The 15,093-nt window shown below is 36.7% G+C and overlaps 1 protein-coding gene across 7 annotated transcripts in view; it reads left to right on the plus strand.

The window, feature by feature from the left end:
* Positions 1 to 14,886, plus strand: part of kcnab2b (potassium voltage-gated channel subfamily A regulatory beta subunit 2b) — a 98,275-nt gene extending 83,389 nt beyond the window's left edge. For 4 of the 7 annotated variants that reach the window (XM_077214650.1, XM_077214651.1, XM_077214645.1 and 1 more), the window contains 8 exons: positions 827 to 870; positions 1,113 to 1,199; positions 5,720 to 5,805; positions 6,156 to 6,276; positions 6,368 to 6,462; positions 8,191 to 8,311; positions 9,739 to 9,827; positions 10,652 to 14,886. In XM_077214650.1, coding sequence (XP_077070765.1) covers positions 827 to 870; positions 1,113 to 1,199; positions 5,720 to 5,805; positions 6,156 to 6,276; positions 6,368 to 6,462; positions 8,191 to 8,311; positions 9,739 to 9,827; positions 10,652 to 10,741 — 733 coding nt within the window. In that variant the 3' untranslated portion in view covers positions 10,742 to 14,886. Of the gene's footprint in view, positions 1 to 826; positions 871 to 1,112; positions 1,200 to 3,832; positions 3,878 to 5,719; positions 5,806 to 6,155; positions 6,277 to 6,367; positions 6,463 to 8,190; positions 8,312 to 9,738; positions 9,828 to 10,651 lie in introns of all 7 variants that reach the window. The other 3 variants (XM_077214646.1, XM_077214644.1, XM_077214648.1) reach the window with 1 other exon arrangement.
* The last annotated feature ends 207 nt before the right edge of the window (positions 14,887 to 15,093 follow it).

Here is a 15,093-nt window from a genome sequence, read left to right on the forward strand (position 1 = left end):
AAGGATTTTTTACCGTTATTGCACATTTAATATGGAATGAAACCGATATTCTCATTTTATCAATCAAATTTTATCGATAACACTATCAAACTCCCCAATGTTATATATTTAACCCCTGTTTAGAAGTCTTTCCCTCTTATTACACAACAAATGATAAACATGCATTAATAGAATGGGTTTAACCATTAATGGGCTGTTCGTGGTTTGTTATGCGGTATTAACTTTATCCAATGACCTTTATTTTACCTGATAACGTCCCCTAAAACTACTAATTTAGACAGCAATAATCAACTAGCATGCTTTAATACATAAGTTCATTTGATTCAGATGTACTGATATTATACAATCTTATTCTTTAAACGTCTTACCTTTTAAAAGTCCATCACAAGCAGTCTGTTCTGCTGTAGCTCTACCGCGCTGCTGCTACTTCCGGGAAATATTGAGAGGGAAATATCCGCGAGCCGCCATTGCAGTAAAAAAACGTTCCATTGAAGTCAATGGAGTTGTCGCAACTCTCACTCTATATGGCTCTGCTGGAACAACATTCCAATCAACCAATCAGATTTGGGGGATAAGTTTACAATTTGTCATGTTTAGGCTTACAACCAGGGTTAGGTGTTTTTACATCAGTGTAAATCATATTATTTCCCTCTGATTTTAGGGATAACATATGGGTAGAGATATGGTTAGGACTAAGTTTCCAGACAGGAATGTTGTTCCAGAATCAACAAAATATGATGATCCAGGAACATTTCATACATGACAAAATCACAGTGACTATATTCATTGGATGTACTTATATGCAACATCTTTGTATGTTTTTCAGAGCAGAAACAGAGAGAGGCTTGTCCAGAAAACACATAATAGAGGGTAAGTCGTGTTAGAAATTATTGCATCTTATATCCTGAGGTCAAATAGTTTTGGGCCTTAAATTTGGTCAAACAATCCCATGCTTCAACCCCTTAAAGTTCTTCATTCCTTAAGGATTTGTACAGTACTAAAAAAGTACTTAAAGCTGCAGTGTATGTGTATGCCAGTAGCAGCACCAAACGGAGAGATAGGAAAATGTAGAACACAGTTTTTAACAGTACTTTTGTCTTTCTGACCTTCAGGTCTAAGGGCATCACTGGAGAGACTTCAGTTAGAGTATGTGGACGTAGTGTTTGCTAACAGACCCGATCCCAACACGCCAATGGAAGGTAGGTGTGCTCGATGAGTTTTTGCGTCTTTGACTACCAGCAATGGAATGGCTCACTTAACTGCTTTGCACTGAAGCATGGGACTATATCAGACCAGTCGCACAGCTCTCAACTCACAAAATAGAGATCAAACACATTGAGACCAATGGCGGAGAATTTCTAAAAATGGTCTAATCATCCAATTCATTTTGTAATAAACTACAACATCACACAGAATAATTGATTGTCTAGAACACTGACTCTGAGCAGTGAATGGAGCATGTTGTCTAAGTGTGCTGTCAACAGGCCCGGATCTAGGGCTGAGCCCTCCCAAATGTCTGCCATCCAATCAGAATTTAGGCACATATAGTGTTAATCTTTTTTTTATGATTTGTGCATTTATTAAAAACGATATGAGGGGGACTGTGTGTTGAGAAGTTTGATGAAGGGCTGTAGAATACACCATCCAATAATAATAATATTATTATTATTACTATATGTGATTGTTAAAAAAAAACTAAAAATTAAAACAACACCAGAAAAGTGCAGTATACAGTATATATTTTTTATTAGTTGAAAGTAACAGCGCGACAGGTTATTAACTCATGAGGCGACTTCAGTTTAATGTAACTTCATATTTACTTGCTGATTTTAAAGTGTTATTTAGCTGCCCGCTACTAAAATGGTTCATACCATTGAGATTAACTGAGCAGTTGAAATATGCTTTGAGAACGTACATAGACGGAACAAGAAAATAATTTAAGTGTATAGTCTATATATACTGTATAATTGTGTAATGTATTGTTCAGTCAGGGCTGTAACTGCCATAGGCATCTACCACCCCCCCCCCCCCCTTTTTTTTTTTTTTAGAAATGGCCAGAGAGGGTGGTCCTCACATCACCAACCCTAATATTTGATATTCTTAATGCTGCTCTGCTGCACTCCATTACGCACCGTTCTGTTTCATGTTAGGATGACAAACCGTTTAAAAAGCTACATTGTTAGGCTGGTCTGCCTCAGTGGTCTAACAGTGCTTTTCAGTATCAAAATGATGGCCAATCAGATCAAAGAAGCATGGCTTACTGTTCACTAAAGACAAGTCATTATCATGTGAACTACCACCGTCAGTTACGTCACTTCACTGTCATTCATAAATCTTCTTCGTGGCCTCATAGGATAGTAAAGTGTCCATCCTAAGATCGGAATTAGGTCATCCGTGTACTTTTTGCCTACTCTTTTCTGAGTACAAAGAATTCTGTTTTTGCCTACTATAGTAGGGAAGTGTGTGATTTCGGATACAGCCTAGTTGCGGCCATGAGTTCAGTTGAAACCGCTTGGCTTGCTGTTAATGGTGTTACACTGAATGTACAAGGCAAACTGTCTGCTTAATAACAACACTAAAATAATAATTCACTTTTTATCTTTCTATCGGTTAGGGGCCAGTCAAACTGTCAAACTTCTGTCAAACCATCTAGTGTGTTTATATTGAAAAAGTAGCATAGTGGAATGGAAAAATAATCTGTGTAAACCAGTCACATTAAATATCTATATATATATATATATCTTATTTATCATAAAAAAAGCCCACCCAGGATATATGCCAGCCCACCCTTCCTTAGCTGCCAAGAACCGGGCCTGGCTGTCAAGATGATTCAAGTTTGCATCACAGCAGTTGCATCCATTATGCAGTTAATGGTTGAGTGAAGTTATTTAGTCAAGTAAGAGTGCATGGTCTTGCTTTTGAGAGTTTGACAAAAAGCATTAAATGGACTAGTACATGTACATCTCAGATCTTTCATAATAGAAAGGGCTAGAGAGCTAAACAACCAAAGCAGCATGACTTAAAAGATCTTAGGTTACTTCAATAGCATATTCACAGCACTATAGCATGGTGATTCTATCAGACTCCATAAATGACCAGTATGATTTTGTCACCTCAGTCCTGATTGGCTGTTAATTCTCTTCTCATAAAAACGGTGGGATAATACTGGTTCAATGCATGTTAAGCTCTGTCGACATCATTTTTGGCATATCATTTTCATCAAAAAGATTTGATACATACAAAGGTTGAATTGAGTTGAATATATATATATATATATACAGACACATAGGAAATATATAAATATAATATATATACACATATATTATGTAAACACAAACTTTTATATTAGATGCGCAATTAATCGACTTGACAGCACTAAGCAAAATCATCTGCTTTTAAACCCTCCAAAAATCGGCCCCATTCACTTCCATTGTAACTTCCCTACTATAACCTCCTTTTTTTTTTTAAGGACAATGGAGGTCAAGTCGAAATGAAACTTGGTGCTAATCAACATTTTACAAATGCTGTTAAGTGAGCTTAACTTAATACTGTGACGATGCCATGCTGTAGAGCTGTGAGGGGTATGTGGATAGAATGATCAGTGGCAGAGACTGAGCCTGATGCTTCTGAGGTCATGGTCATGTAGACATGAATGCTCGCGCTTGTGCACACACACACACCTCGTGACTTCAAGCGTGGTCCCATAACGCTGGGATTTGTCATAAACCCCCCTGGTCCAGTTCTGCTGTTTTTTTATCCTTCAGAGATTTCATTCCATTTGCTGCTTGGTAAACCTCTTTTCACAGTCTTTTGTTTGTTTGTTTATCACCAGGAGATCCATTTAACACTTCAAAATCAAGAACATTCATCATAGAAGGTACATGGTACCCTCAGTGAGAGTTTTGACCTCCTGTCTCCAAAAGCATTTTATGGCTTTGATTTGTGATAGTTTGCCCTCTTTTCCTGGTGTGAGAATCCTGACCGTGTCCATAAAATGCTGAAGATTTCCAGAATTTCCTATAAAAACCTGGTATGCCGTAGAATGATTGATTTCTTTGACTCTCCTGTCCATCTTGCAAGTAAAATTTGGAGATGGTCATTGCATCTTACTGACCCGTGATTTATTGTTTTTCCTTTTTTTAATTCAACCCTTTTTGTTCGATGTTTACCATGCATTTTCATTCCATTTTTAAATCTTCTCCATTATAATTTTTTCTTAGAAATTCACTTTTGTAGGTGCTAAGCGGATCATTTTTTGGGCTTCGTCTTTTGCTTTTTGTTTTTTAAATTAATAATAATAAATGAATACTGTCAGACATAAAAAGAACCCTGCTTCTGTTTATACTATGCTCTAACCTAATGTTTAGATTTTCCTAAAACCAATAAAAAATATTTTTTGCAAGATGATTGCCTGCAGTGTCCTCAGCTTTCCTGCATGTGGATATTTTATTACTGCAAGTATAGCTGCTCTCTTTTTTGCATGTGTCTGTCTTTGTTTTTTGTCTTTTTTTATATTTTCTCTGTTTGTCTAATAAGTGTTGATGGTGATATTATTCACAAATCTTGCAAAAGATAAAAGCTGCTCAGCAGAACCCAGTTTAAACTGGTAAATTGGAGATATGCTACCATGTGAATACATAGTTTGTCTAGTTTGTTAGTACAGATTGGAAAATTGATTTACGAGAGGTTTGTGAATGCTGTCTTTTCCTGCCTGCAGTGTTTGCTTTTTACTTAATAAATAATAGTAATAAATAATTGGATGTTTTACCATAGCATAAAATGACCTATTTGAATGTTTATTTTATTTATTTAAATGTATGTTAATATGTGGGAATTTCCTGTGGTGTGGCCAAATCATTAACTTTGAAATACAGAAAAGTGTTACAATAAACAATGTGAATAGACACACTTTGCATATATTGTCATCTAATGTGGGTCTGTTTTCAAATAATAACTGGTCATACATTTACACTGCTTTGAAAATTAAAAATAAAGAAGAAAAAAAGAAACTGTATAGTCAAACAATACTTTTTCAAACAGGCAAATTTTTGGAATCCTTGGAAATGTTGCTAATCAAGATATTTTTCAAGGTTCTAATTTTGTAGGATGAAGACTATTATACCTGCTACTTTTACGTTAATGAATGTTTGGGTGGAACAACATCAATGTTTAATGTGATGACTCACGGTGTGATACCTCCTCCATAGTAACTTGGCAGCTTGATTTCATACTGTCTTTTTGTATCCATGGTATCTGGTTCCTTTCACATAATAGGGTATGTTCGTGCAGTGTATAATATGACATGTATTAGATTGTAGGCTGGACCCTTGAAAATTGCTCCTCTGCTAAATGTCAATGAAATGCAGCCTTGTGGAGAAGTCATGCAGTCCAGAGTTGTAGTCTGATTTATTTTCCACCCGCTAAGAAGCTCTTTGAGTAGAGTTACTATAACATGCATAACCTTTGGGCCTTTTTTAATGCCCTGTCACTTTGTATAAAGAAACTATGATAAATGGCCTTTGTTGCTCTCAGCTTTCTTCAGAATCTACTTCTGCTCCACTTCCATTACTTTACCGTTATATCCAACCTTGTTTTTTAATGGCTAGGTGTATTGCAGTCATCTTACTCTCTCTCGTCCCGTCCGCATCTGATTTTGTTCCTCGGTCCCTCAAGGTCTGAGCGTTATCTGGACTCTGATTGTTAATATTTTGATTGGCAGAGACGGTCCGAGCAATGACCCATGTGATTAACCAGGGAATGGCCATGTATTGGGGTACTTCCCGCTGGAGCTCCATGGAGATTATGGTGGGTTTGAAAACAGTGATTTTTTTTTTTCTAGCATTAAAAATAAAGAACTTTTCAGTTTTCATGAAAATACATATAAGTATTCATGTTGTTTCAGCATCTCATTTGCTCATTTGAAATGTTTTTTAGATGAGCATTATGTTGGCAAGCATTCATCGTGCTTTAATTGAAAAATTCATATAATTCGACCACTAAATACTTACCTACAAACTTAACTTCTGCTCTCATAATAGCAAAAGACTGTTTTCTGATCTTTTTTTTATCTTTCATCTTTTCATGTTCGGCTAATGCACTGAAAAAAATCATTGGTGTAGGATTTACTTTGAAACCATTTTATTTCATTTTTTCAGGAGGCGTACTCAGTAGCGAGACAGTTTAACCTGATCCCGCCTGTCTGTGAGCAGGCTGAATATCACATGTTCCAGAGAGAGAAGGTGGAAGTACAGCTGCCTGAACTCTTCCATAAGATAGGTGATTGTGTTTTTTCTAGAGAAAAGTCATTTTAACAGTTGCTGAAATGGTTGCTGGTTCATAGTACTATGTCACAATGGTGTTTGTTTAGGTGTGGGTGCCATGACTTGGTCTCCGCTGGCCTGTGGGATCATCTCAGGGAAGTATGACAGCGGTGTGCCTTCTCATTCCAGAGCCTCTCTCAAGGTATTCCTCGGCTATGAGTTACAACCTCTCAGCACTCCTCTCAGTCTGTCCTGACTGTTGTCGTGGTGGTCTTCATTGGTGACTGTGTGTGCTGTAAATGTGAAGACCTTGCTTGCGTTTTTGTTTTATTTCTATCACTTTATGGGGTTGTGAAGTGCTCCAATTCATCTGCCACACATGCATGTAGATGAATGTACAAACACTTCCGTGTTGTTCTCTTTTCTGTACTGTGATATGGTGCCTTTCCTTGTATATCTATACACATAGCCATTGAGTGCTTTTGATTGCCCAAAAATGTATGATTTTATTTACTGTACATTGCATTATATAGATAAGAATACCTACAGATATTAGTAGACCATAACACATCACTAACCTGGCCAACATCCCTAACAGGATTCACATGATGTACACTTGAAAATTAGTACATAATTGCCTTGATAATACATGATTAACATGATGAGAAATAAGTGTGGAAGTAATTCAAGCAGCAAAATGAATCAAACAAATAATAATCATAAAACAGTAAAATTCATATTTATATGTATACTGAAAGGTTTTCCCAAATACAAAAGTAACATGCATATTTTTCATATGGTTCAGAACCTATTTGTGCATTAAATTAAATATTTTACAGTTTTGTACTTGTGGATGATTTTGAAACGTCAAGGATTCTCCCCAAAATTGTAATTCTGCTATTATTTATACTCGCCCTCATGTCATTCCAAAAACTATAGAGCTTGAAGCTTTTTATAGAGGCTGTGTTCACTATTTTATGGAAAAAATCTACACTACCTTTCAAAAGTTTGGAGTTGGTAAGATTTTTTAATATAGAGCAAGAATGCATTAAATTGATCACAAAGTAAATGCATTTATAATGGTACAAAAGATTTCTTTCAAAAATATTTCAAAATGTTGTTCTTTTCAACTTTCTGTTCTTCAAAGAATAAGCAGTAAAATGTTTTTTTTACCATTGATAATAATCATAAATGTTTCTTGAGCAGCAAATCCTCATTAGAATGATTTCTGAAGGATCATGTGACACAGAAGACAGGAGTAATGATGCTGAAAATTCAGCTTTGACATCAGAGGAATCAATTACATTTTAAAATATTCAAAAATATTTTACAATATTACTCTAATACTGTATTTTTTATCAAATAAATGCAGCCTTGGTCAGCATAAGAGACTTTTACAAAAAAAAATCTTTAAATCTTACTGACCCCAAACTTTTGAACGGTAGTATATAAGTCCTTTCGGAAAAAATTTTTTTTTTTTTAGACGAGAATGAATAAATAATCAACCATCAATGGCACTCTAGTGTAATACATACAGTAGGTGCAAGAACACTGAACTTAAATATGGTAAGACTTGCTACCTGTCAAAAGCACATTAAACAAGTAGCATAAATTATGTAATTACATAGCTTTTAAAACTAATTAATAATTTATGTTTACAATACCATAGCCTTGTCCTATTTCTTGTGTCAGTGTTGAGCAAGTTGAGGAAGAGTTTAAGAAGTATTATGTTCACCAGCTGGTGAGAGTAAAATACCCTGCCACCTCACCGTCTCATCAGCAGCCTCTCATAAAACCTTTTCCTGTGGCTATGTATGCAGATATTCCATCATCACTTCACAAACAAAATGAATATCCACTGGTTATTCCTGTGGCTCTGCGGCCGGTGACGTGTGGCTCTCTGAGCAGGTGTGCTGTCTGTTTGAAACAGGGCTACCAGTGGTTGAAGGACAAGATCCTGAGTGAGGAAGGCCGCCGTCAGCAGGCGAAGCTGAAAGAGTTGCAGGCCATTGCGGAGCGGCTGGGCTGCACGCTGCCCCAGCTGGCCATCGGTAATACTGCCCGGGCCTTGCTGCTCTCTCTCTTTCTGTCTGTCTGTCTGCCTGCCTGCCTGGAGCTCAGGACAGGCTGTCTGTTTCCCGTCTGCTGCTTCTGTCCTGTGTCTTGTTGTCTTGGGTAATGTGTTGGACAGTGTGTCTGTTAAATGTGTGTTAACTCAGATCTGCGAAAACGACTAAAAACGTTGTATTCTGCTGCCAGGCCAGTAGATGGCGATGCCACTTTGTAAAGAAACACTACGCGCCTATTGACTGAACACATAATACACATGTGCATAACGTCACTTTCTTCACAAATTCGCATTTTTGTAGTTTACACGGGAATGATAACGGTATCGTTTTCAAAAACTTGCACTTTGAAACCCAATTTCAAGCGTTCGTTTTCAGGCCGCCAAAACGGTGTTGTCGTGTGAATGAACGGCCAATGCGTATAAAAAGATTTCTGTTTTTAGTTAAAAACGGTGTTATGTAAACGGCCCCTTAGGATTCCTGTTCCTGAACATTACTATGAACCAATCAGATGCTTTACCTTTGTCCATTCAGTGACCTAAAGCGCGGGGACATGCTTGGTTGAAAGGGATGGCCCTGTTAGCTACTGCTGGTAACTGCATTATTATTAAGGCAAAAATCATCTTTTTCCATTGTTATGATCTGGATTTGCTGAACTTTACTTGTTCTGTGGCTACAGGTTTTAAAATATATTAAATTTTTTGTTTAAAGCACTACATCTTTTTCAATGTGTTAATGTGGGTTTCCTGTTGGTTGTTTGTATTACATGTTGTTCAGGCTCTTCCTGTCTAATTGGTCTCTTCCTGGCCAGAATAATCTATATAATGCACCACACCATAATTCAAAAGTGTGGCTAGGTGAGGGTAACTTAGTGCTAAACCGTCCCAAAAGCACAGAGGTCAGTGTTTGTTTGATATGAACAACAAATGAAGTCGAACAGTTGCTGTGTAAAGCACATTAAGCATATAAAACAATACTATGATATATGATATGAATGCAACATTTCAGATTAGCTTCAGGTCTTGTTGCTTGTATTTCACACTAATCATTTATACTGTACATAACCTTATTTAATAGAGCAGTAAAGGTCAGAAGAACAGCTGGGGTTCAGTAGGTTAGTGCTGACTGGGAACTGCAGACCAGATATGCATTGCTTGGCACTTGATGTGATTTGTCTTGTATTCATCGTACGTCTGTTCTTGTGGTGTCATGTGCGATGTTGCATTCTGCAATCTGTGAATGTTTTGTTAAAACGTTCGAGTTAATATTAAGCTTATTTTACTTCTGTAATGCTACTGTGTGAAACAGGACATTCAACATTTAAAAAATGTTTAATAAAACATTTACAGATTTGCAGGTCTAGAATCTTGCTGTGGAGTGTTTTGAGTGTCTGTGCTTTGGTCTGTCTCTAGCGTGGTGTCTGAGGAATGAGGGTGTGAGCTGTGTTCTGTTGGGGGCCTCCAGCACTGATCAGCTGATGGAGAACATAGGAGCCATTCAGGTGAGACACTGCCAACTGACAGCAGGATACATACATGAACAGAGCTTTTTATTCTGAGATTAAACATGCTGCGGTTTTTGCAAACAACAAATGGCACAAGAACGATATGACGCAACAAGCTGTGAAAATGAGCGTTACATAATTTTGAAACACTCTACAGCTTTGAATTTTTTAAAGCTCTATCTGTTCACACTAGACATTCTGAAATGTTACACTATATAACTGAAAGATAAATGCAAATATCTAATTTATTGTATAATTACAAATAATACTTATAAAAAGTAATTCTCATATTGGATCCTTGCATTAGCTCTTAAAGTGACAGCAGCCTAAATATTACTGTTGCTGTTTGTTTTTAGTGTTAATCAAACAACAAAGGAATGTTGCTCATTTTATTTTACTAATTATTTTGGGAACTTTAATAAGGATTAATCTATGCTTCTCCTGATAAGTGCTGAGTACATGTTGCGTTCCCAAATGAAAGTTATAAGTGGCCCAAACTCAGAGCTGATGCAAAGATGGAGTTTGTGTGAAGCAGCATTTCCTGCGAACCGAGCCACTGAAAGCAGCATATTGTGAGCTCCTCGTGTGTGAATGAAAACTGTGCCGATTGATCATACAGCCCTACTATAAGGTGTAAGTTGTTACTACAGAACTTGTCATTAAACGGCCTATTATAGGCTTTGTAGCCAAGATTAAAACAATGAAACCGCAAAAATGTAAAAGGTAACAAACATATTGGGCCATTGTTTTGGCCAACGAGTTTTGTTATTAATAAATATGTAACATTGAAAAACACAAATTTCAATCCAACATTCTTTCAGGTTCTTCCAAAATTGTCATCATCGATTATACATGAAGTGGACAGTATCTTAGGCAACAAGCCCTACAGTAAAAAGGACTACCGGTCCTAAAAGGAAGGTCAATGACACTGTGTCGACCTGCTTCTTTCTCTGAGCTTTGACTGAATTAAACATTGGCACATGGGACCAGCACCGTCACGGGTCCTGCAGGAGACACCAACTCGCACACTACATGGAGTCTGCCGACATTAGCCTGAGTGGAGGCCAAGATCCGCACGGGCAGAAGGGAAGCATGCTCACATACTCAATAAGCAGAACGCCGCTCCAACCACCAAGAAACCACTGAGATCAAGCACACTGGCTCGCTTCCTCCGCCTCTTTGTCCCCTTGTAGTAAACACTAAGAAGTGCAGTATTAGGGATCCAGAGTTTGTACTTATTCTAGAAATGCATGAGATCCACTGGCCAGTGCTTTTTCCCTACATTTTGGAAAAATACATTTGCATAACCTAACAGGAAGTAATGAAACTGATGAAGCACTAAAGTGCAGCAGATTAGTAAAAAAATCGTTCATTTTGGTATACGAGCATGGAATTTGGCACAGATACTCTCTAAGGGCCACTATTTTGGAAAAAGTTGTTGGCCACTCAAAAATTCAATATGGCGGCCAATTTTCAAGATGGCCGCCATTGCTATTCAATGCTTATTGAATGAATTATTCAAACAGTGATCCAAGCATAAAATTTGATACAAATACTCTCTTAAGAACATGTTAATGGAAAATTTAAAGATAGCCACCGTTCCTGTCGAATATGAATTATTTCAATTGTTCAAATGGTAATGCAAGCATAAAATTAGGCAGAAATACTCTTCAAGGAACACTCTTTTGGAAAAAGGTATGTGCCACTCAAATATTCAGGATGGCAACCATTTTCAAGATGGCCACCATTTCTGTCAAATAGTCATAATTTCTGCTTTGTCTGCCTCCTCTCCTTTGACCTGTCCAGCTTAGTTAAACTTGCATCCAATCAGTTGACCTCTTGGCTGACATGGGATTTTAATTTGCCATTTAAGGTGTTTGTTGTCTGATTGAGGCCGAGGAGTTATCCTCTTACCACCTCAATCATAGACATAGTACACATTCAGGTATGGGATACAACTAGGTTCGGGTCACCTACATCTAGCCCGATCATTCATCCAGTGCCATTTAAGTCCTGTGTGAACTGTACAACTTCCAGGTAAGCATAAATTAACTAGTCATGTATTGCCCCGCTTACCCTTGGCTTGGCTCTCCCGCGCTGGCACAACCTGTCAATTCAGGTGCGGCTATCTAACTACATCTATTACTAGCTAATTGATGAGGGGCTGTTAGACAGCATTTGGGACACTAAATTTAGCCATACTATTACTACTACTCAATAACTACAGTGTAAGTAAAACTAGATCGGCTGACACTGAACCCCATGCTGAGTTCCACAGCACTGAAGTTACCAGTGTGCCCCGGTTGTGTAATGACGTTCACTCTATTAAACAAAACCTTCCTTAACACATTAAATTGAGCTCTGACAGAAATGATAGCCATCTTGAAAGTGGTCGCCATCTTGAATTTTTGAGTGGCGCACACATTTTTCCATGATAATGTTCCTTGAAGAATATTTGTACCAAATTTCATGATAGCATCACTATTTGAAAAAGAGATGTAAGGATTCAAGAAAAATGGCGGCCATCTTGAATTTTTGAGGGACAAGCACCGTTTTACAAAAAAACATTCTGAAGAGAGTATTTTCACAAAATGTTATGCCTACATCACCGTTTGAACGATTGACACAATGAGCATTTGACAGAAATAGCGGCCATCTTGAAAAAATGGCATGTTGAATTTTTGGGTGGCCAACGCCTTTTTCCCAAAAAGTGACCCTTAGAGGGTATCTGTGCCAAATTTCATGCTTCTATGCCAATTTGAACGATTCTCTTGAAATATGCCATTAATCTGCTGCACTACTAGCAATTACATGACTGAACAAACTTAAGGCATTTGAAGTTACTCATCTCTAGTTTTAAATGGAAACATCACTGAATTGATAGCCAATATGTGATTGTTTACAAGACCTAATTTATACTACAAGCTGTTATATTCTGGCTGATTTTTAGTTCTAGAAAGGGATAGTCATTATAGAGTTATATATAATACTGTAGGTAAACATACATGAGCTTTGGGTTGTGAGACTGTCAGAAATAGTAATCACAAACAGGCCTCAACAAATGTGCAATATCTGAAAGTGTTCGTAAACCCATAGTTTTTTTTACTTTCAAGAGCTTTTCTAAAAAAGAAATGTCCTAATACAGTGAAGACAGTAGTTGACTGGTGGTCTGTGTGCTCATGTCACAGCTTTGTCTTGCTAAAACCAAAGAAATGTCTCCTCCAAACACCTGTGTATGATCACGTGACTTGTTTTAAATGTTATTATTTGGTACTCATCGTGTCATCTGTACTCAGTGTTTGATGCATTGCCTTAATGATGTGTATTTTCAGTCGCTGAATGTGGAATTTTTTTTCCTATTTATTTTATTTGAATGGATGCTCAATTATCAGAACCGTTTTGAGCGCACTGTTTTTTTTTTTTTTTTTTTTTTGTCAGTCAGTATTCACACAAGACTGTCTAAAGAACTTTTAAGGAATTAAGATGTTTTGGTTGTCATTTAACAGGTTGATGAACATTTTACCTTTTCATGTTTAATGTTGTTTGTTTGTCCTTGTGTATGCTAGAATGGTTCTTACTACGTTTGTTTTTGGGTAATGGCGCCCTCTACTGGCCAGGAACACATCACTCCACATTATAAGGAAAATTGACATATTTTCAAATTCGAATATGTACGCCATGACACATTATTCTATGAAACATTTTCAATTACTCAGACATTTTCAAATTGATTTCCCAATTAGGACAGTGCTAATTTGCTGTCCTAGAATACTAGATTATAAGCCTTATTCAGTACCAATCTAAATATTAAGCGTTGCAACCATTTATTTAGCATGTTTCATCTGTAGGCTACCATCAGAATTAGGCTATCTAGTGCATTATGTAATTTTAAAACCATCAGTGGTAAATGAGCAATAACTGAGGGTGACAGAGGCATTATAGAGTAGCCTAACTTAGCCACTCATTGTACTGTAATTATTAACTTGTAATTATTAAAAAATGCCTACATTAATTTATATCATAGCAAGGCAGTTCAAATAATTCTGACGCTCATTCCAATATGAATGGACTTTTTACTAAATTTAGCCAATATCGTAATCTTCAAAGAGTCTTAATATTGGCTGCATGTACATAGTAATGAATTTTAATGATGCCCTATATTTTAGTGTAGGACAATGATTATGCTTGTTTGAGTATGAAACTGTTGACCTGTAGTTGGAATGTAATGCAACTTATAAGGGTTTTTTGATTGTTGTTTGAGCTACATTGAGTTGTAGGCCTAAGTGCGGAAATCTGCGCAAACATGCTTACTATTACTATCCGTGAGGCTTTTTGAAGTAGCACTTTAACCAAAGAATACCAGGCTTTGATAGAAGTGGGAGCATTGTTCCAGTTGCCATTAACTGAGGCTCATTGTAAATGTTCTTATATTTGTTATTTGTATGTTGAGTGAGGCTGCATCTATCATGAAATGTTAGAGGTACTTTTTGGTTCACAGTATGTTTTGATATGTTTGCACTCGCTCAGGAAGTCATAACTGTTGTTGTCAGTAATTAGATGGTAAAAATCGCACCACATGTACCAGTTTCGTCACGTGGAGGATAAATGTTCCTGAATGAGAACGTTTTTTTATCCCTGCAAGGGTAGGTTGTTGTAGAAAGAGCCCCAGCTGAATACTTTGCTGTAAAATTATTTGAAAAAATATTGTCAATAGGAATTACTGTAACTGTATGTAGGCTACAGGAAATCTGAAATGTTTTAAAGCTTATTTGATATGAATAGACTGTTTTTGGTATAATATAGTATTCTGATAATTGTTAACTGTAATATGACATTACTGTTATGCATTAAGTTATGGTGATCTCTGTAGATACATAATGGAATGGTTTGATAACATGTATATAATCTGATTCTATATGCTATACTGATTTTAATGACCATAATCACATTTGCCTTCATTTATTTTTTCATTGGCAATTATTGCTTGACATTGTGCTTGAAGAAAAAGATGTACAGCTTCAAACGATGAAAATAAATAATTCTGAAAATTCTTTAATTTAGTCTTTGCAATGTTTGTGCCTAAATGTGTTATTTATGATATAACTTTTTCCTTGTTTCTTTTATGGTAAACAAATAGCGATTTGTTCTGAAAAACAGTAAAAATAGTAAAGACCAGTACCAATTCAATGCATGCCTTTTGCAGGTCTAAAGAACTATAGTTCAGTGATGTGCAAATTGCAAAATAATGGCAATATTCTTTTGA

Source organism: Siphateles boraxobius, unplaced genomic scaffold (genome assembly GCF_051911475.1).
Source record: "Siphateles boraxobius isolate OS27281-9 unplaced genomic scaffold, OSU_SipBor_1 68, whole genome shotgun sequence".
NCBI lineage: Eukaryota > Metazoa > Chordata > Actinopteri > Cypriniformes > Leuciscidae > Siphateles > Siphateles boraxobius.